Source organism: Vipera berus, assembly GCF_964194415.1.
Source record: "Vipera berus genome assembly, chromosome: 3".
Lineage (NCBI taxonomy): Eukaryota > Metazoa > Chordata > Lepidosauria > Squamata > Viperidae > Vipera > Vipera berus.
The window spans coordinates 75,833,062-75,850,835 of record NC_138204.1 but is presented as its reverse complement, the minus strand read 5'-3'; the positions used below and the strand labels follow the sequence as shown (position 1 = coordinate 75,850,835).

Genomic DNA, 17,774 nt, shown 5'->3' with positions numbered 1-17,774 from the left:
AATAGTATCAGCAGTCCTTCCTTTCCTCCTTTTGAGAGATAAACACATCTCATAGAAGATAAACAAAATTAAACTTTATTTAAAAGAAAGAGAAAACATTCTAATGCATGAGCTTTTAAATGGATATGTTAAAATAATATTAAGGGGAAATATCGTTTAGCTATCCAATTTTAAATGTAGGAAAAGATTCCAGAGTTATGAAGATGGAAAAGAATATAATATCTAATGCTTTGTCCCCCATAAACCACAAGATGGTGCTGGCACAATACTAGCAAGGCAGGATTTAGATTCCCAAATGATATTTGTGTTATTAAAAACACACACCCTGTAACTGCAGTGTAAGGCATTTTATGCAGCCCAGACTTGATTTAGTAATTAAAGCTACAAGTTGAATGCCAAACTTTCATAAATTTATAAAGTGACAATATTAACTGACATCCACAATGCACAACAATTTTAACATGTTTTTTTTTTATCTAACTCTTCAGAGGTTGTGGAATCCAGTTCTCTTTCTGCTTCAGTTGCAATCTGGAAATTCTGTTCTTCCAGAAAATTAATTGAAGGCTTGAGAATGTTGATAGCTCTCTTGCTTTCCCATCCCTTTTTGCTACTTTTCTTTCAAGAGGTTTTCTCTGCAATCTCCCCTAAAAGAAAGCAAAGCTTCTTCCTATCTAGGAAAAGACTGATTGGGGAATTTGATGTAGTGTGCGACACAGATCATGTCACATACATAATTCATTCAAACTCATGTGCTAGTTGATTCTCATTTAAGTTGGTTGGCTGTGAAAATTGCATTTCATAACAGAACCCAAAGTCTTTAGTTAACATTTTGAGCTTATTTGGTTATTTAGATATTTCCTCCTCTCATACAAAATACCAGAGCCTGCTTTCAAAAATGTTCTTGTTGAACTGATCTCTCTCAAAAGAATCAGTTAAAACAAAATTGTGTTCCTTTTATCTGCAAAGAATTTAATTAAATTTAATTCCTTTTCATTGACTTTTTTGGTATTGTTTTTCTTTGTCTCTTGGAGACAAGTATATTCAAATTTCATATCTTGTTAAATGCTGCAAGTATTGACCCCATTACAGAAATATTATGCATTTTAACTTTCCACTAGCCTGTCTTTTCAATTAAAAAGTGGAAAACAATTTTAAATATGCTCTTTAAAAAACTCTCTGACTGCTTTCCCAGTTCCAGCTTTATTTGTGCCTGATCAGCAAAACCCCACAAATTTAGTTTCCAGTAAGTATAATACATATCTTCTATTTTAGTTCCAAAGTACTTAAAATTCTTACTGGTGAATTGATAATAATCTGATCCATTATTCAGTGTGTTTATACTAGTTTCATCTTACAGCTTGTGAAAGAAAACTTTGTACTGCAATATTTGTTAATTAAAATCATAGTACCAGTGATAATTTCTTTTAGTTTTGTTTTAAAATCATATTTCTCTTCAAGATCTGTGTTTTTCATAAATATTTTTAAGTAGTCTTTTGTTTATTAGAAAGAATAGTACTGACAACAGTATAACTGCAAACAAAAAATACAAATACAATTATGGACTAACATGTAAACTGTATAAATAACCTTTGGTCAATATAAAATTTGACTAGACAAATCAACGCCAGATTAATATGAAGTCTTTCACCTTGTCTTTTTCAGAATAAGATTAATTAAAATGTTGATGGTTATCATTGTTATATTTCAGCGGTGCACTGCTGAAAATTAGATGAGGATTTATCCTTTCATTTTAGTCTATCAGACCTTTAGGTTTTCTAAATTTTAATGTTAAAAGTTATTGCTATCATTGCTTGATAGGACATTGTGCCATTTCTTAAATGCAATTGTACTGAATTATTCATTGATAGCAGAATTTTTTATGTTATTATTTCAGAACTACTTTATAGAAATCATGACTTATTATGAAACCTATTGCCAGAGTTACTTCTGCAGCTAATCTGTTATGTATAAATATGAGCGCTAATATTGAATTTTTTAGTACTGTAAAATTATATATGATTTGTCATGTTATCAGAATAAGGAAACTACTATGCTAGATAGAAGTGCAGTTATACAGTTACTATATAATTTCTATAATGCTTTTCTCATTGTTTTGTTCACTTTTCTTTGAAGGTTTTCGAATGAGTGGATCATGAGGAACATACTTTAGGGACTTGCCATAGTATGGCTGCTTCTCGATCTACTCGTGTTACAAGATCAACAGTGGGGTTAAATGGTTTGGATGAAAACTTTTGTGGCCGAACATTAAGAAACCGTAGCATAGCTCATCCAGAGGAGGTTCCTTCTCTTCCACAAGTAAGATCAAGATCACCAAAGAAGAAATCAGAATCTCTGCAGACTCAGAAGGGAAATAGCAATGGGAAAGCTAATGATGTCAAGCAGCACAGTTCTAAAGAATCATGGGTAAGCCCTAGAAAGAGAGGCCTCTCAACTTCAGAAAAGGATAATGTTGAGAAACAAATTGTGGAAAATTGTGAGAAGAAACAAGTGGAACCTCTTTCACCAGTTTTAAAGAGAATTAAGCGTTGCTTACGCTCAGAGACCCAACATAGTTCAGAAGAAGTGCTACCTTCTAAAACAGGGAAAGATCGGTTGGAACATAAAAATTCAGTATCAGACAATGTCACGGTCAATCCAGGGCCTAAACGAGCTTGCCGATGTCTTATATTGGACAATAATGATAAAAGGGAGGTTAAAAAGGTAACTGTTTGTGCAGAAAAATTAAATCATTCTTCAGTAACCGAAGAACTCATAAGTTGTCAATCTGTCAATGGGGTTAATGGGAATGGTTCAAGTGCTACTAAGTGTGGTGACTGTCAATTGGATGGACCCACTGCACAGAACAGTGCTGATTCCTGTTCATCTGAGGAAAAAAGTATAGCAAAAAATGGAAATACATCATCATTTTTTCATAGCAGAAATACGGAGGAAAGTTTTATAGACCACAGTGTGCCTTGCACAAATTCACAAGAACAGTTAACCTGTGAGGACCATAAACAAGTAAAGAACTGTTTGTCTGAGGAAACTGTTAACCAGACACATGAGTCTGGTACGGGTAAGGGATCCTTTTATGAAACCCAGTCATCTTTGTTAAGGGATTCTGAGGAGGAAGTAGATGTGGTGGGTTATACCACTGCCACAAAAGAGCAGCCTGAAAGCACCAACAGCAATCTGGACAGTCACGATAGTACAACTGCTTCAGGTGAACCTGAACCACCAGTTTTGGACTGTGTTTCAGCTCCAATTTCATCAACATCAGAATCTCAAGAACATAGGTACACCTTGAGAACATCACCATGGAGGGCAGGCTCAGCAAAAACTAGCCCTATTAAACATAACTCTCCATGTAAAGAGAATGGACAGCTTGAGGAGAACAATCATACTGTCCCTGAAAAGAATGTAGAATCAAGTGTTACTAATATCAATGGATCTGGTGCAAACGCAGAAATTTCTCCAAGTGAAAGGGAAAGTTACTGTGATTCCAGAGAACACCCAGAGGAAGGACTAAGTAAATCAACTTCAGACAATAGACTTGTTACTCCATCCCTTCCATCTGCCAAAGAAAGTGCCAGCCTTCATTCTGTAGAAGAAGAGGAGGAAGAACCTGACGTGTATTACTTTGAATCAGATCATGTGGCATTGAAACACAACAAAGAGTATGTGTAAATATGGTAACCATGGATTCTGCTTTTTTGTTTGTTAATCAGATTTCTAGTTTTCAAGTTTTTATATTTACCCTAGAACTAATTTGAAAAACTGCTTGCTTTATTAGGCATTTAAATTTTTATCTAGTGGAAAAGTAACAGTTTTTAATCTCCTATCATTGCAGTTAAGGAGCCTTATGTGAATCCGTTTTAATATAAATGTAGGGGGGAATTCTTTTTAAAGGGCGCTTTCACGTTTGGAGATTTATTTAATCACATTTTAGTGATTTTTTTCATTTAATATAGAAACTTTTTTTAAAAAAAGCATCTATTACACATTTATTTGAATAATAAAATCTTTCAATTTGTGAATTAGGAGTGATGTAGATCAGCTATACAAATATGATATTTGTCATTATGATAGGTGCAGATTGGAAAACATTACTTATTAAATTGACCTCATTCTCGCTCCAGTTTTGTTATTTGTTGTGCACAGGCCCGAGTTCAGTACTGGAGATACAGATATATGAAGTTGGTCTAGAAGGAAAATTCTTCTTCCTTAATCAGTTAGAATCTCTAAAAGGTATTGAAGTGACAGGAGTTCACCCTTTTCTACTTCCTGATTCTTTTATTGAAAGAACAAATAAGTAACTTCCATGTTCCCCTTGATGTTAGTATAAAAAGTGGATGTGGTTATTACCTCTCCCACTTTCATCTTTGGGACTACTTTGTATGTTAGGAAAGGCAAAATGATTTTTAGAATTTCTGACAGTGCCAGTTTAATTCAGCAGTTTTACATGCATAATCCAAGACCATATTTATCTAGCAAGAAACAAGTTTATATTGAATTCTGTAATTCAGATATGTTTAAACTTATAATTATCCTTATATATGTTGTCACTGCTATTTAGCAGCCTACAAGATTTTAAATAGATAAGGCAACAGTTTTCACTGATAGATCCACTCATCAGATTGAGTGATTGATTTTAAAAGCAAAAACTCATTTTGATACTTAAATTGAAGCAAACATCCTAAAAAGTCATTCTATCAAATCACTTTTTTGCCTTTCAGGATGTAAATTACTTCATGCATTTGTTTGCATTGTCTTTGCTTTATAAAGGAAAGATGCAGATTGTTTTTACATTTAGAACAATATCATTTAGGGAAATCTTTCAGTATTATTTAAAAACGTGTTTTTTTTATAAAATATATGTTTTTATATTGCATATTGATTTTATCTTTTAAAATCTGAAACATTTCTAACTTGTGATTGTAACCTAATATACTCTGGATTTTTTAAAATTTATGGTGGTTTGAATTTCAAGTTTAAGTTATGTTAAATCAAGTTTAAGTTATTAATTTAACCACTTGATGAAAACCATATACTACTTCTATTTCAGAGCGAATTTTTTTTGTATCAGCACTATTTTAATAGATAATGTTGAATTGCATGCATAACTCTTTTCTAAAAAAGAAACTCACAGTTTAGACAAGCAGTTTCATTTGGTGCTTGCTGAACCGGCAACTATAGTTGAAGATTGGTTTCAAATTTCAACCATTTGAAAAGTTTTCTTGGACTTGAATAGATTGATTATTATATTATTTGAATATATTTTCAGCATACTTGAAAGCAGATGAGTGTTTATTGTTCATAGGTACAAGAATATCACAGCTGTGGCTGATTTGCAGAAAACTGTTAAATGGTTAAGAAGAAAAAAAATAGTTGTTTCAATGACCAAATCAACAAACCATCTAATTTCTGATCCTTGAGAAGAACATAGATGAAAAATTGTATGAAAACTGCAATTATTGGTAAATGTCAACAACATTGATTTGATATTACATTTTCCTTTTAGGATAATTTCAAATATGCAATTTTTCTTCCGCGCCCTACCTCATTTCCCTGGTAACTCTTCTCAGGAATTACTTCTGTAGGCCAGAAATCAAGTTAAATTTCATGAAATAATTAAATTATTTCATTAAAATTAGGTGCCTGAACACACTACATACGGCTTAATTGCTATGAGGAATTGTACCCTGTTACTTTTTTCCCACTTTTTGCAGATAAGTCTCAATTCCTTTTCCAATATTTTATTTACACCATATTAATTTTATATCAGAAGGGACGCGGTGGCTCAGTGGGTTAGGACGCTGAACTTGTCGATCAGAAGGTCGGCAGTTTGGCGGGTCGAATCCCGAGTGCCGCGTAGCAGAGTGAGCGCCTGTTACTCGTCCCAGCTTCTGCCAACCTAGCAGTTCGAAAGCACATAAAAATGCAAGTAGAAAAATAGGGACCACTACGGTGGGAAGGTAACAGCGTTCCGTGCGCCTTTGGCGTCTAGTCATGCCGGCCACATGACCACGGAGACGTCCTCGGACAAGCGCTGGCTCTTCGGCTTTGAAACGGAGATGAGCACCGGCCCCTAGAGTTGGAAACGACTAGCACGGATGTGCGGGGGAACCTTTACCTTTACCTTACTAATTTTATATCACATTTCTAAGTTTGAATTAGTCTGTTTGAGGTAAAATATTAGTGTGAAAATTAGCACAGCTGCACAATGCATTGTTTTCTTTCTTAAACAATAATTTAGGGAAGAGGAAGATAAAAAAAACACCTGGGAATCGAGGTTATAGAATCAAGGACATTATCATTCTGTTTACTTGATCATGATTAAGTGCATTTATTTAGAATTTTAGCTTATCATGCCCAAGCAAGTTAGAATCATAAATCAGTTTTTGCTTTGAAGTTTTGAATAAAACAGAAGCCTGTGTTTATGTATAACGCAAGACAAACTATAAACATAGCCATCTGAGTTTGATTAGTTGCTTAGCCTGGCAGGTAGAAAGGAGTGAGGATGATCAAATAGTGTACACAGGAGACTTGCTTCTTCCTGATAAGCCATGTTTCTGAACAAATATGAGCAATACATGTGCACCTTATAGTTCTAATTTTTTATCTCTATATAACCTTTACTTTTAGCCACTTGGGTTAGGTTTTGCTGCAGGTTGGATTTTAGCAAATTTTACCTGGCTTTTTAAAATTTATCAGATAAACCCAATGACTATATGCTCATAATATGCGATTTCACAACAGAATATGCAAGAATAATTCTCAGGGAAATTAAATACTGATATTTTCGTTAGGAAATGCAATGTATCTTTGCCTATAATTGAGGCAGTTTGACACTGCAGGTAATTTTTGGCTTATGAGCAGTCATTTAAGACAAGTCAAAGTTATGATGGATTTCCTGAGAACTACTTATGACCAGGTTTTGAAGTTTTGACTGCCGTCCTCACCACCTGCAGCGACATGATTGTATTTTGGCTGTTTAACAACTGGCCCATGTTTATGGCTGTTTGCAGTCTCCTGCAGTCACGTGACCATGGTTTTTCTTAATATTATCTTTTTATTGTAAGCCACTCAGAGTTGCTTCAGCAGTGAGATGGGCAGCATATAAAATAAATAAATTTACAAACTTGTTTGCATTTTTTGAGAGCTGAATGTAATGAAATTTCACTTTAATGTATGCTTATTAGTGTACATTTAAAGTGACAATAAATTTTCTATTCTATTCTATTTCTGATTTCTGACAAAAATGCCCATTGGCTAAATTTGCTTAACAGTTGTGGTGTTTGCTTAGCAACCACACTGTTTATTTCATGACCACAACAAAAAGTTGTAAGATCAAGCGTGATCAAGTGGCGACCTGCTTAGTGACCAGCACAACTTAACAGTTATCATTCTGGACTTTGTTATAGTCATAAACCAAGAACTGCCTATACATGCTATGTAAACAACTGTTGATAAGGATCCACCCTATTTATAGCAACAGTTTGCAGTTCTTTTTAATAAAAGTATTGTGAAAAAATATCCACTTGGACAGATGAAGATCAACTGGTGCCCTGCAGTTTCTTTGGATTCCAATATTTATAAACTGAAACTAATAAAGGAGTATGAATGATATTGTAGATGAAAACTTAGCATATGACTTCTGTCTTTACTCTGGAGAATGGCAGTGTGTAGCAATATTGGGATTAATCTCTCGCCTCAGTGTTTGGGGATGATGAGAGGTCAACAATACTTGAGGTAGCACAGTTTGCCCACACTTTCTTTAGAATTTCCAGAGAGGTGAGTTTGATTGTTTGTTTTTTACATCTTTTAAATTATATTTCAGCATTAGAATAAACCCATACATTTGGTCACATTTTATATTCCGTTTTGAATCATAACATGTTTCCTGGTTTCTAGGGAATTTTGTCTGAGAAAAATAGCTAGAAAAAGCCACCATTTGTTATTTAAATAAGAAAAGGTTCACTATAGATCTGATCTTAAGATTTCAAAGTAATATTATGAATAAATACAAATGTGCTTCTTTCTGGTTTACTATTAGCATTTTTTCAGGAATTCTATTTTGTTATGATAGGCAGAAAATTAAAATAATAGAGAACATACTTGGAAGAGAAATCTGATAACAAACATTGGTGCATCAGCAGCCTGGCACATTCTTCGAATATTTACATAAGGGAGTCAGAGTGTCAGTTAAATTGAGAAAAGAACTTTATCTGGGAAAATAAAATATAAACCCATTCAATACTGCTCTTAGTGTATGTACCTCCGGGTTTTTGTAAAATTTTGTATATAATTTATAGTGTAGCTTCATTGTATTTTATATTTCTGTTACATCTGAATTGCAGAATTTTGTTCCATATCACAGAAGAAAAATATATGATTAAATGTAATGCCTGAAGCTTACATATAATAGTTGCACAGCAACTATTATAAAAGCTTCTTACTCTTTAGGATTCTGAGCAATCCTAAAAAAAAAAATTTGGCTTTCTGCAAGCAGTTTGAAAACCTGTACAACAGGCTTTTTAAACAAACAGAAGGCTCATGTGGGATCAGAAGCACTTTTTAAAAATCATTTTCGCAATGCGTGCTCCACTTTATATTTTATATTTATTTTTAATTGGATTGCTTCTCTAGGGCCTTGGTGGAGCAGTGGGCTAATGCCTCCTTAAGTAACACCAGCTGCCTGCAATTAGTGCAGGTTCGCATCCCACCAGGCTCAAGGTTGACTCAGCCTTCCATCCTTCCGAGGTAGGTAAAATGAGGACCCAGATTGTTGGGGGCAATTAAGCTGACTTTGTAATAATGCCGCTTGGGCGGGGGTGTGTGAAAGCCCTAATAAGCAGGCATATACATAGAATGAAGGCTACTGCTAAGCTTGTAAGCCGCCCTGAGTTCGGAGAAGGGCGGGATATAAAGAATTAAAATAATAAATAAAATAAATAAAATAAAAAATAAAAATACTTATATTTTTAAATGAAGTGTTTATTTTTTGGTTTTTAAGTTGTAGCATAAAGGTTGATAATGTCATTGTGCAATATGCAATGCAATATGTAAAATCTTTAATTAGTTGCATGAAAAAGTTTATTCTGTAAATATTTCATTGAATTCCTAACTGAATGGAAGTTGGCACAACCTTTATTCTTTTCTGTCGAACATAAGTTGAGCATGACATCTTTCTGTAAATTTGACTATGCATGTACTATTTATGTCAAATTTATAGATGTTAAGGAAGCAGTGAATAAAAGTGGTGTAGAAGATTGGATGTTTTTTCAGTTGATTCATTGCTCTTTTTTAATTGTGAAGTTCTTAGTAAAGCCCCAAAGGATGACTGATTCATTAGCCTTCAATTAGCTTACTGAAGACAGTTCCATAGCTGAGAAAATATTCTGATTTTACAACTTGTCAGATAGTTTTGTCTTCTTGCAACAATAATGAACCTCTTTCTGCTTCAGTAACTGTCAAGCTTTGAAAATGAAGATACTCTTACAAATCAGAAAAAGACTATTTAAAGAAATCCAATCTTAAACCCAGCAGTTCCAACTGCAAAAGCATTGCTGAGAAACAGAAGTTATTTGGAATTGCTGAGGCAAGATCTGAGTGACAAAAAAACTGCTAGAACCATCCCTAAAGTGAGCAGATTTGCAAAACACTTCATTGCAGATCTTTCAAAAAGTTGTTTGTTATGTCAATATTATATGTAATTTACAGATTGAGATGTAGTTGTTTTGACAGTTCAGAGTGCAAAAGTAATGATTGGATATTGTTATCTAAGTTCTTTTCCAATGTCAGAACAGGTAGGGTAAAGACAAATCCAAATGGTGTCAGGAAGTGGATTGTAATTTGTTTGTTTGTAACATTTATTGGCCACCCATTTTAACTTAAGGTAACTGGGCAGCATGCGAAGTATAACTATTTTAAAAAAAAAGAATTCCAAAAGAAATTGAGCATAATGCTTTTTGTAGTTTGTCATTGAACAGCAAGTAGTTATTGTTGAGGTTATGTGATAAACTGATATCTGTCTTTGAAGATACTTGTGTTAATGCATAATTTATATTGTATATCCTATTTGATAGCTTTAGTTTTAGTAATATGAAATGTTTATTTTAAGCTCAACAATACTTTTCTGATCGGTTAGACATACTCTGTTTCATTAATTTCTGAGTATAATTCATTATCTCAGAAAGACTGTTTACTTTGATAATGTTTAGGTTCATCTCTGTACCAGTAAATCCGATGAAGAATGAAAATTAATTTTATGCAAAAATTTTAAAATATAATATTCTGCTAATAGCAGCATTGAAACTTTTACGTGATAAAGAATCTTTCTTCATCATAAGGCACTTTCTCTATTTTACCACAAAAGCCTTATAGTTATATTATCGATTCAAAATTGTACCTATTTTGTACTTGGGTTTTGTCTGGAAATATAACTCACTCTTGTGATTTGCTTTGAGAATATTATCCAGTCGTATCCAGCTCAAGGGGGTGGTGCTCATCACGGTTTCTTAGTCGAGGGAGCCAACATTGTCCAAAGAAACTTCTTCCATGGTCACGTGGCCAGCATGACTGTACATCAAGCGTGCATATTTTCAATTGCAGTGAGAAAATACTGCCATGAAATTCAGTTAAGCATGTCAGTCAACAAAACCAAGATGTTCATTACTTCAGGTTGTACTAATAAATTTTATGTTGTACGTGATGGGCAAGAATATGATTTGATGCTTAAATTGTACTCATATTGCTGATACAGTCACTGATTCTAAATATTTCAAATCTAGATAGTATTCTTCTTCATTATACAAGTGCAGGCTGCTCTAACTAAAAAAATCGTAGTATATCCATTTATAAGTAAAGTAGCCTATGTTTATTTGTGGCAATGTGTACAATAGTGTCATGAGACCTAAATAGTAGTTTTACATGACAGTTTACATGTATTTCCAGTTTTTCTTTTTTTTAGGACAGTACTTGTACGTATGTGTGAAAGCTGAGAGGGATATAAGCCTGAAGGTTGAAAACATTCACTGTAATGTTGATTTTTATATAGAATTCTAACAAATATTTATTAAATATAAGAAAAGCCCTAAACTCTTTAAAATAACTTTGTTGCCATCCAGAAACAAATCGTTTGATTGTGGAACTTGAAATATATTTATTAATATGTAACTGGAAGTTGAGCTAAAATTACTGTGTGGTCCCTGGTGGTCTTTGAGCTTGGTTGTTCTCTTACAAATGTTTCATTACCTAATTAGATAACATCAGTGCCAGAAGGGAATGGGGTTTGTAAATAAATGTCTACAAGAGAATAACTGAGCTCAGAGATCACCAAGGGCATCAAAGTTCAGCCCCGAACTATAAATACTCTCTTCTATTGGTAAAATTACTTCCTTTGACAGAACATTAGAATGTTGTCTGCAGTACTTATTTCAGTACTCTCTAGAATTAAATCTTTGACTGACTTGATCCAATTTATAGGTTTTCATATTAATTTATAGAGATGTTTTTCTAAGTATGCACTTACAGAATTCTGTCTTCAAGGAAGCTTGCCTCAGTTCAGTTGCCATCTTAGGAAATAGCGATATATTGAAATAGCATATTCAGTTTCAAAACCATAAGCAATTTGTTTCTTTGTTATTGAGTGTTTGTATTTTGGCTTTGTTTTTAATTACAGAGCAATTTACACATTCAAAATTTGGGTTAAAAAGTTTTCATTCTTCACACACCTCTGGGCAAATTTATCTAGCTTCCTGGATATTTAAAATAATATGGACATTGGAGTGTAATGTAGTTTAATATTCCTCCTCCAACTTGGTCCTCTCTACTTGTTTATGAATTTAATGTTCACCCTGGTGTGTGTGTGTGTAAATCTTCATACATGTATTTCGTGCTTGAAGCATTTTTAGAAGGCATGGAATGAAGTTAAGAATCTTAAGCAATATTTATAAAAACACTGGTTGCACTTTTCTGTTACATAGATATTGATTCAGGATATTGGAGTCGTTTGGTGGCGGCTGATTTTTTTATGGTACAGTAGGTAGCTGGAAACTTAATCTGAAGTTCCAAAAACGGTTATCATTCTGTGTAGCATCTAGGGTTTTTTTTTGTATCTGCAACATTTGTTTTATTGTTGATTTTCAAAAATGTTGCTTTGTACTGCTGTTGTTGAATATTAAAAGAATTTCTGACTTTTTTTTAAAAAAAAGACTTGTAATATTCATGGTTCTGTTAATTTTTTTGTTGAGTCTTTCAGATAAATGTGCTGGATGCTAAGGTTTTGTTTTTGCTTTCCTTTCTACTTCCACTTTGGTTTGCTTGCGCACAGAAGTCTATAGTGAGCTGTTTCCCTTTATCTCTGTAGTTATCAGAGACTGTTACAAACGATTGCAGTACTCGAGGCTCAGCGAACTCAAGCAGTCCAAGATCTTGAGAGTTTAGGCAGACACGAGAGAGAAGCACTGAAAGATCCCATTGGATTTGTGGAAAGTCTCCAGAAGAAGGTATAGCAATGGGAATCTTCTCATAAGCGATGTTTGATAACTGATACTTCATCTCCTGCAGTCAGTGAGAGTAAATAGTAATAATAGGAAAGTAGGTGACCTCTGCAGAGTCTTATCGTACTAAAATCATTTCTTCAAAGCTGTGTTTATTTAAAATTGAATTAGTTGTTTGTTTATGAAATCGGATGAATAAAGGTGGCACCAATTCCTTTCTCCCTTCAGCATGTCTTTGCACCAATTCTCTTGCTTCATTATTACATCACTGGGAAATAGCAGCTAAATATGCCATTTGGTAATTTTATCTTCAGATTATTGATTTTGTGGAATGTACTTTATTATTAAAGAACAATAATAAAATGATTGTGCTTAATGTGGTTTGATATCTATATATTGAACACTGTTCAGCTTTAGGGGTTTTTTTTTGTTTCTATTTTTTAGTCACTTTGTAGCCTCTCTTAGGATATAATTGTTCAGAAACTTAAGTGAACAAATAATTTAATGGTAAAAAGATAACAAATGGTGATGAAATTTTAAACATCTGTCTGTAACAATTTTAAATACGATCTGTTAATGAGCCATCATTTTCTGCTTCTTCTGTATTTTATATATCATGTTTTTATTACTCTTGGAAGAATTCCTTAAATGTGCGGCAGTACAGAGCTTGAGATCTTGCCTTAACATTGCTCCAAATATGTGAAATTTTGTATCATACTACTTGATGTTTTTCCTGTGTAAAATTTTCACCTTTTTTTTCCCTGTCAGGTTGATGTAGGGCTTCCATTTCCACAAAGAGTTGTCAAGTTGCCAGAGGTATCCTGGGACCAATACACCACAAGCCTTGGGAATTTTGAAAGAGAATTAAAAAACCGAAAGCGTAACAGTAGAAGAGCCAAGCTTATTTTTGATAAAGGTGAGTATAAAATCATCACACTTTACAGGGAAAAAAATCAAATGCACTGTACTAATTTTTAAATTTTTTTATAGGTTTACCTACAAGACCAAAAAGCCCTTTGGATCCCAGAAAGGATGGAGAGGCTACTTCGTACTCTGTTTTGCCTTTTAGTGATTGTCCAGAAGCTTCAACAAACAACCGTCCACAAGTAAATATGAACAAAACTAAAGTAATGCCTATATTTTCCAAAGCAGCTCTTTGAAAAATGAGATAATTTATTGGAAGAGTGGTAGTCTTTGCCTTTTGATCACATTGTTCTTAAACTTCTTATAAAGGAAGGTTACAATGCCTTATTATTCATTTGTCAAAACCACAGTATCCACTTCCCACTAGGTCAGTAGGTGATGGCTAGGTCAATATATGCTTTTATCTCTGCATGGTCCTTAGCTTTGCTAGGAGTGAATTAACTGTTTGCAGCTCGGCTGATCTTCCGTTTTTGGTCAATAAATGAAAGGTAAGGAATGCAATTTTCTAGCAGTTTACATTCCCTGCTCAACAGTACAAACCAGAAAGTATTTTCCTTCAGAATGCTGTTTTGATTGCAGTATCAGACAGGCTAGAAAAGCCCAAATCTAGTCACCTTTTTTGGTCGTTGCTTAGCTATAAAGGTCATGGGGTAACTTGACTCTGTAGTAGTGAATGAGGACTAAAGGCTTTTAAAATCTCTCCATATCAGAAACGGAGGTGAAAAAAGGGTTTTAGGTGGAAAAAACAGCTGGTGGTTGGCTGTTACAAGTTGGTTATGATTAGTAATAGTTGATGAAGAGCAAAGTGTTGCTAGTTCAGCTTCAGTGGAAAAAATGGGTTTTAAACCAGAGGTTCCTGTTGAGAGAATGAGGTGTAAAAGAATAGTAATTACGTGAAGTGATTATTTTTGATTATGCATTTTCAGATTTTTCTCTCTTAAGATCATATACGGGTTTATGAATATTGATCACTCTGTTCAAGAGCTATGCATCATCCATTTGTTTTGCCAACATAATGAGAAGAGGGAATAATTACTAAAGGAAATAATAAAAAGTGGAGGGTTTCGGTCGATATTAGGACAAGGATGAGAATCTGTATCAACTTTATGACCTGTGGACTTTATGCTGGCTCAGGAATTCTGAGAGTTGAAATCCACAGGTGTTAAAGTTTCCATAATTGCCCATCTCTGTATTAAGAAGAATAAACCCAAAGCACATTAAACCTGGGGGAGGTGGTACCAAAGAAGAAAGTGCAAGTGTGGTGTAAGCATTCTCTGAATATTTTGTTTGCTCCTTGAGCTGAAGAAGGGGCTACGGATGCCAAGAGGAAAGGGCAGAGTTGAAGAGACAGGATTCCATTCTATTTTAGGTTCAGTTATCAAACCTGATAAATAGAAAATATGAATATCAGATATAATTAAAAATCAAGTCCTAGGACAGCATTAACATTTTGTAGTTGCTATCAATAGAATGTTTAATTTTGATATACTGTGGTGCGATAGGTGATTATTTTGGTAACCATATGACAACTCTTTATTTGATTGAAATTCATTTATGCACATTATCTAAATTCCTATTTTGTTATATACTGTATTTAAGCAGATGATAAGGGGGCGACTTTGTGATCAGACCAAACCTGAAACTTTTAATCAGCTGTGGACAGTAGAAGAACAGGTAATGCAATAACTGTGATTTAGTGAGATTATCCTATAGTATTTTATCTTGTTTTTCTGTTCTTTCTCTATTCCTCTTTCCTCTGCACAGCTTCCAATAAAGATGACTAGAGATTTTTTTTCTGTGTGTGAAAATCAAATTGTATTGACAACTTTCATTGTTCATCATTTCAGAAAAAACTTGAACAATTACTTTTGAAGTATCCTCCAGAGGAAATAGAATCTCGGCGATGGCAAAAAATTGCAGATGAGTTGGGTAATAGAACTGCAAAGCAGGTAATGAGCTGCATTGCTGTTAATTTTTAGACACTAATAAATAGTTTCTTTTATATGGTAAAACAGGTTTTTTAAAAAAGAAAACAATTGTGTTTGTTCTAAGCAAATACAACTCAAATACAATAGATGGCTTTCCACTGATGCCGTTCCACTCATTCCAGCCCCAAAGCCTGAGATAAAAGTCAAGTTTTTGCTGCCTTTCTGAAGGCCAACAAGATTGGGGTCAGCCATATGTCAGGTGTGGAGGTAGAGATCATTCTACAGGGCAGACGCCAAAATGCGAAAGACATGCCTCCTGAGCCCCATCAAATGGCATTGTTTTAAGGAAGTGTGCCTGCCTGTTAGAATCTGTGGGACAGGCAGATATCATTGGGTAGAGGCAATTCTGCAAATAACAGTTAGGTGACATGGAGGGCTTTATAGGTGGCATCCAGCACCTTGAACACCTAAAAGCTTAAAGGAAGCCAATTTTCCTTGCTATGTAATGATGTTACATGGGCACCTTCCCATAACTACCTGGGGCGCTGCATTTTTGCCCATTTGTTGCTTCCAGATGGCTTTCACGGACAACCCCTTGTATAGCATATGTAATAGTCTAGAATGTGACGAGGGCAAAGTGACAGCAAGCAGGCCTACAAGACAAATATGTGCAAAGATCTTTCTGCCACAGCTGCCACCTGCTCTTCAAGCAGGAACTAGGAATCCAGGAGGACCCTTAACTTGTGTATTAACTCAGCACAGGGGAGTTCAACCTTATTTAGAAGCAAAGATAGAAAGTTTCCCATTCTGGGATCCAGCGGACCCAAAATGCAAAACCACTCAGTTTGGCAGGGTTGAGTCGGTCTGTTTCCATCCTGATCTCCACAGCCTCCAAACACTGGAACGGAACCTCGACCACCTCAGTTGATTGGCTGAAGGACAGAGATGTTTGGTCCCATGCTGACAAATGACGGTTCCTACCAGGCAGAACTGGAAGTCTGAAAATTCAGGAAACTTAATGTAGTTGGTTTTGATGAGAGATTTGAAGATGAGAGTGGGGAGTCCTTATGAGTGGAAAAGAGTACATTGCCCATGTCTTTTCATTGTATAGAAAATAGCTTGGTAGCAGGAGGAGTCATTCGTATTTATTTTTCTTAAGTATTAGCGTACATAATTAGTGTTCAAGAATTCTATATTTATATATTTTCTAATAGATTTTTTCCCCTGTCTTTAGGTTGCCAGCAGAGTGCAGAAGTATTTCATAAAACTGACTAAAGCTGGTATTCCAGTTCCAGGCAGAACACCAAACTTGTATTTATATTCTAAAAAGGTAAATCACAAGAGTTTGAATTAATTTCTGAGATTTGCTGTCCTTCAGTCCATAATAAGGGCCATTGTTCATGGCGAGTGATGGCGAGCAAAAAAATATTATTTTTAGTGACAGTTAATGTGATAACTGGGCTTCCAAAGAAAAATTAAAATTTGGGCCCCAAATCATTAAGCAGTGCTCTAAATCTGAGTTGAAGCAGATTCTTAAATTGGGTCCAACTGGATATGAATAGAAGTTTGTGAAATCAAAAGACCCCAGTCTCTGTGCAGAAAATTTTACTTTAGGTAGAATTGATGTCATCATTTAATATGGCGTGGTTAAGAACTGAACTCTGATCTTCCTACACGTGAATAAAGATTGTTGAATGTGAACACTGGTGCAAAACTACCCTTTACCTTAATTTAGTGATGTGCTCTGTATTCACATTCTTTTGCCAATCATAATTTCAGATCTTTTCTATCATTGCCCTTTCCGTCATTTAGATTCCAGACTTCTTATATGACAGTCAAATTCTCTTGTACTACAGTTAGCATTTTTTAAAAAAATGAATAGATCATGGGTACAGAACCTGCTTTTTTTCAATTGTGGCCTTTCAGAATTACACATGTGGGTACTTCAACCTGCTTGGTCAGAAATTTCTACAACTAAACATTTTTTCGCAGGAACCTTATTTCATCCCTGTATATTGACAGAACTCCCATCCAGTTTACTTTTTAATAATCATTTTATTCCACTGTCTTAGCCTCCTTCCCAGAAATATTTCCTGATATGAGAACCTGTTGTGATTTTAATTTCTCTTGTACTGCAGCTTGTGTGTTTGTGTGTGTGTTGGGGGGATTGTTTCATTTTGCATCCTTCTTGAGCATTGCATGGCACTGAAGAGAGCACTTTAACAATAACAGCAATCTGCCATCTGATGATTCTTTTCTTTTTGTATGAAAGCCACATTGCCAACTGGTTTCCTTCCATTTCTAGGCTTTTAATAAACAGGCCATGAGAAATTGATAATCCTGCCTTCAGAATTCAACTTTTTTTTTGAAATGTTTTTATTAGTTTTTATATGGTTAAAAAAGGGGGGGGGTAAGGGGA

At 34.6% G+C, this 17,774-nt stretch overlaps 1 protein-coding gene across 4 annotated transcripts in view; it reads left to right on the top strand.

Moving 5' to 3' along the window:
* ZZZ3 (zinc finger ZZ-type containing 3) overlaps positions 1-17,774 on the top strand; it is a 60,775-nt gene that overhangs the window by 30,592 nt on the left and 12,409 nt on the right. For 3 of the 4 annotated variants that reach the window (XM_081325091.1, XM_081325089.1, XM_081325090.1), the window contains 7 exons: positions 2,134-3,677; positions 12,371-12,509; positions 13,272-13,419; positions 13,494-13,609; positions 15,027-15,101; positions 15,275-15,376; positions 16,590-16,685. In XM_081325091.1, coding sequence (XP_081181217.1) covers positions 2,185-3,677; positions 12,371-12,509; positions 13,272-13,419; positions 13,494-13,609; positions 15,027-15,101; positions 15,275-15,376; positions 16,590-16,685 — 2,169 coding nt within the window. In that variant the 5' untranslated portion in view covers positions 2,134-2,184. The remainder of the gene's footprint in view (positions 1-2,133; positions 3,678-12,370; positions 12,510-13,271; positions 13,420-13,493; positions 13,610-15,026; positions 15,102-15,274; positions 15,377-16,589; positions 16,686-17,774) is intronic. The other variant, XM_081325092.1, reaches the window with a different exon arrangement.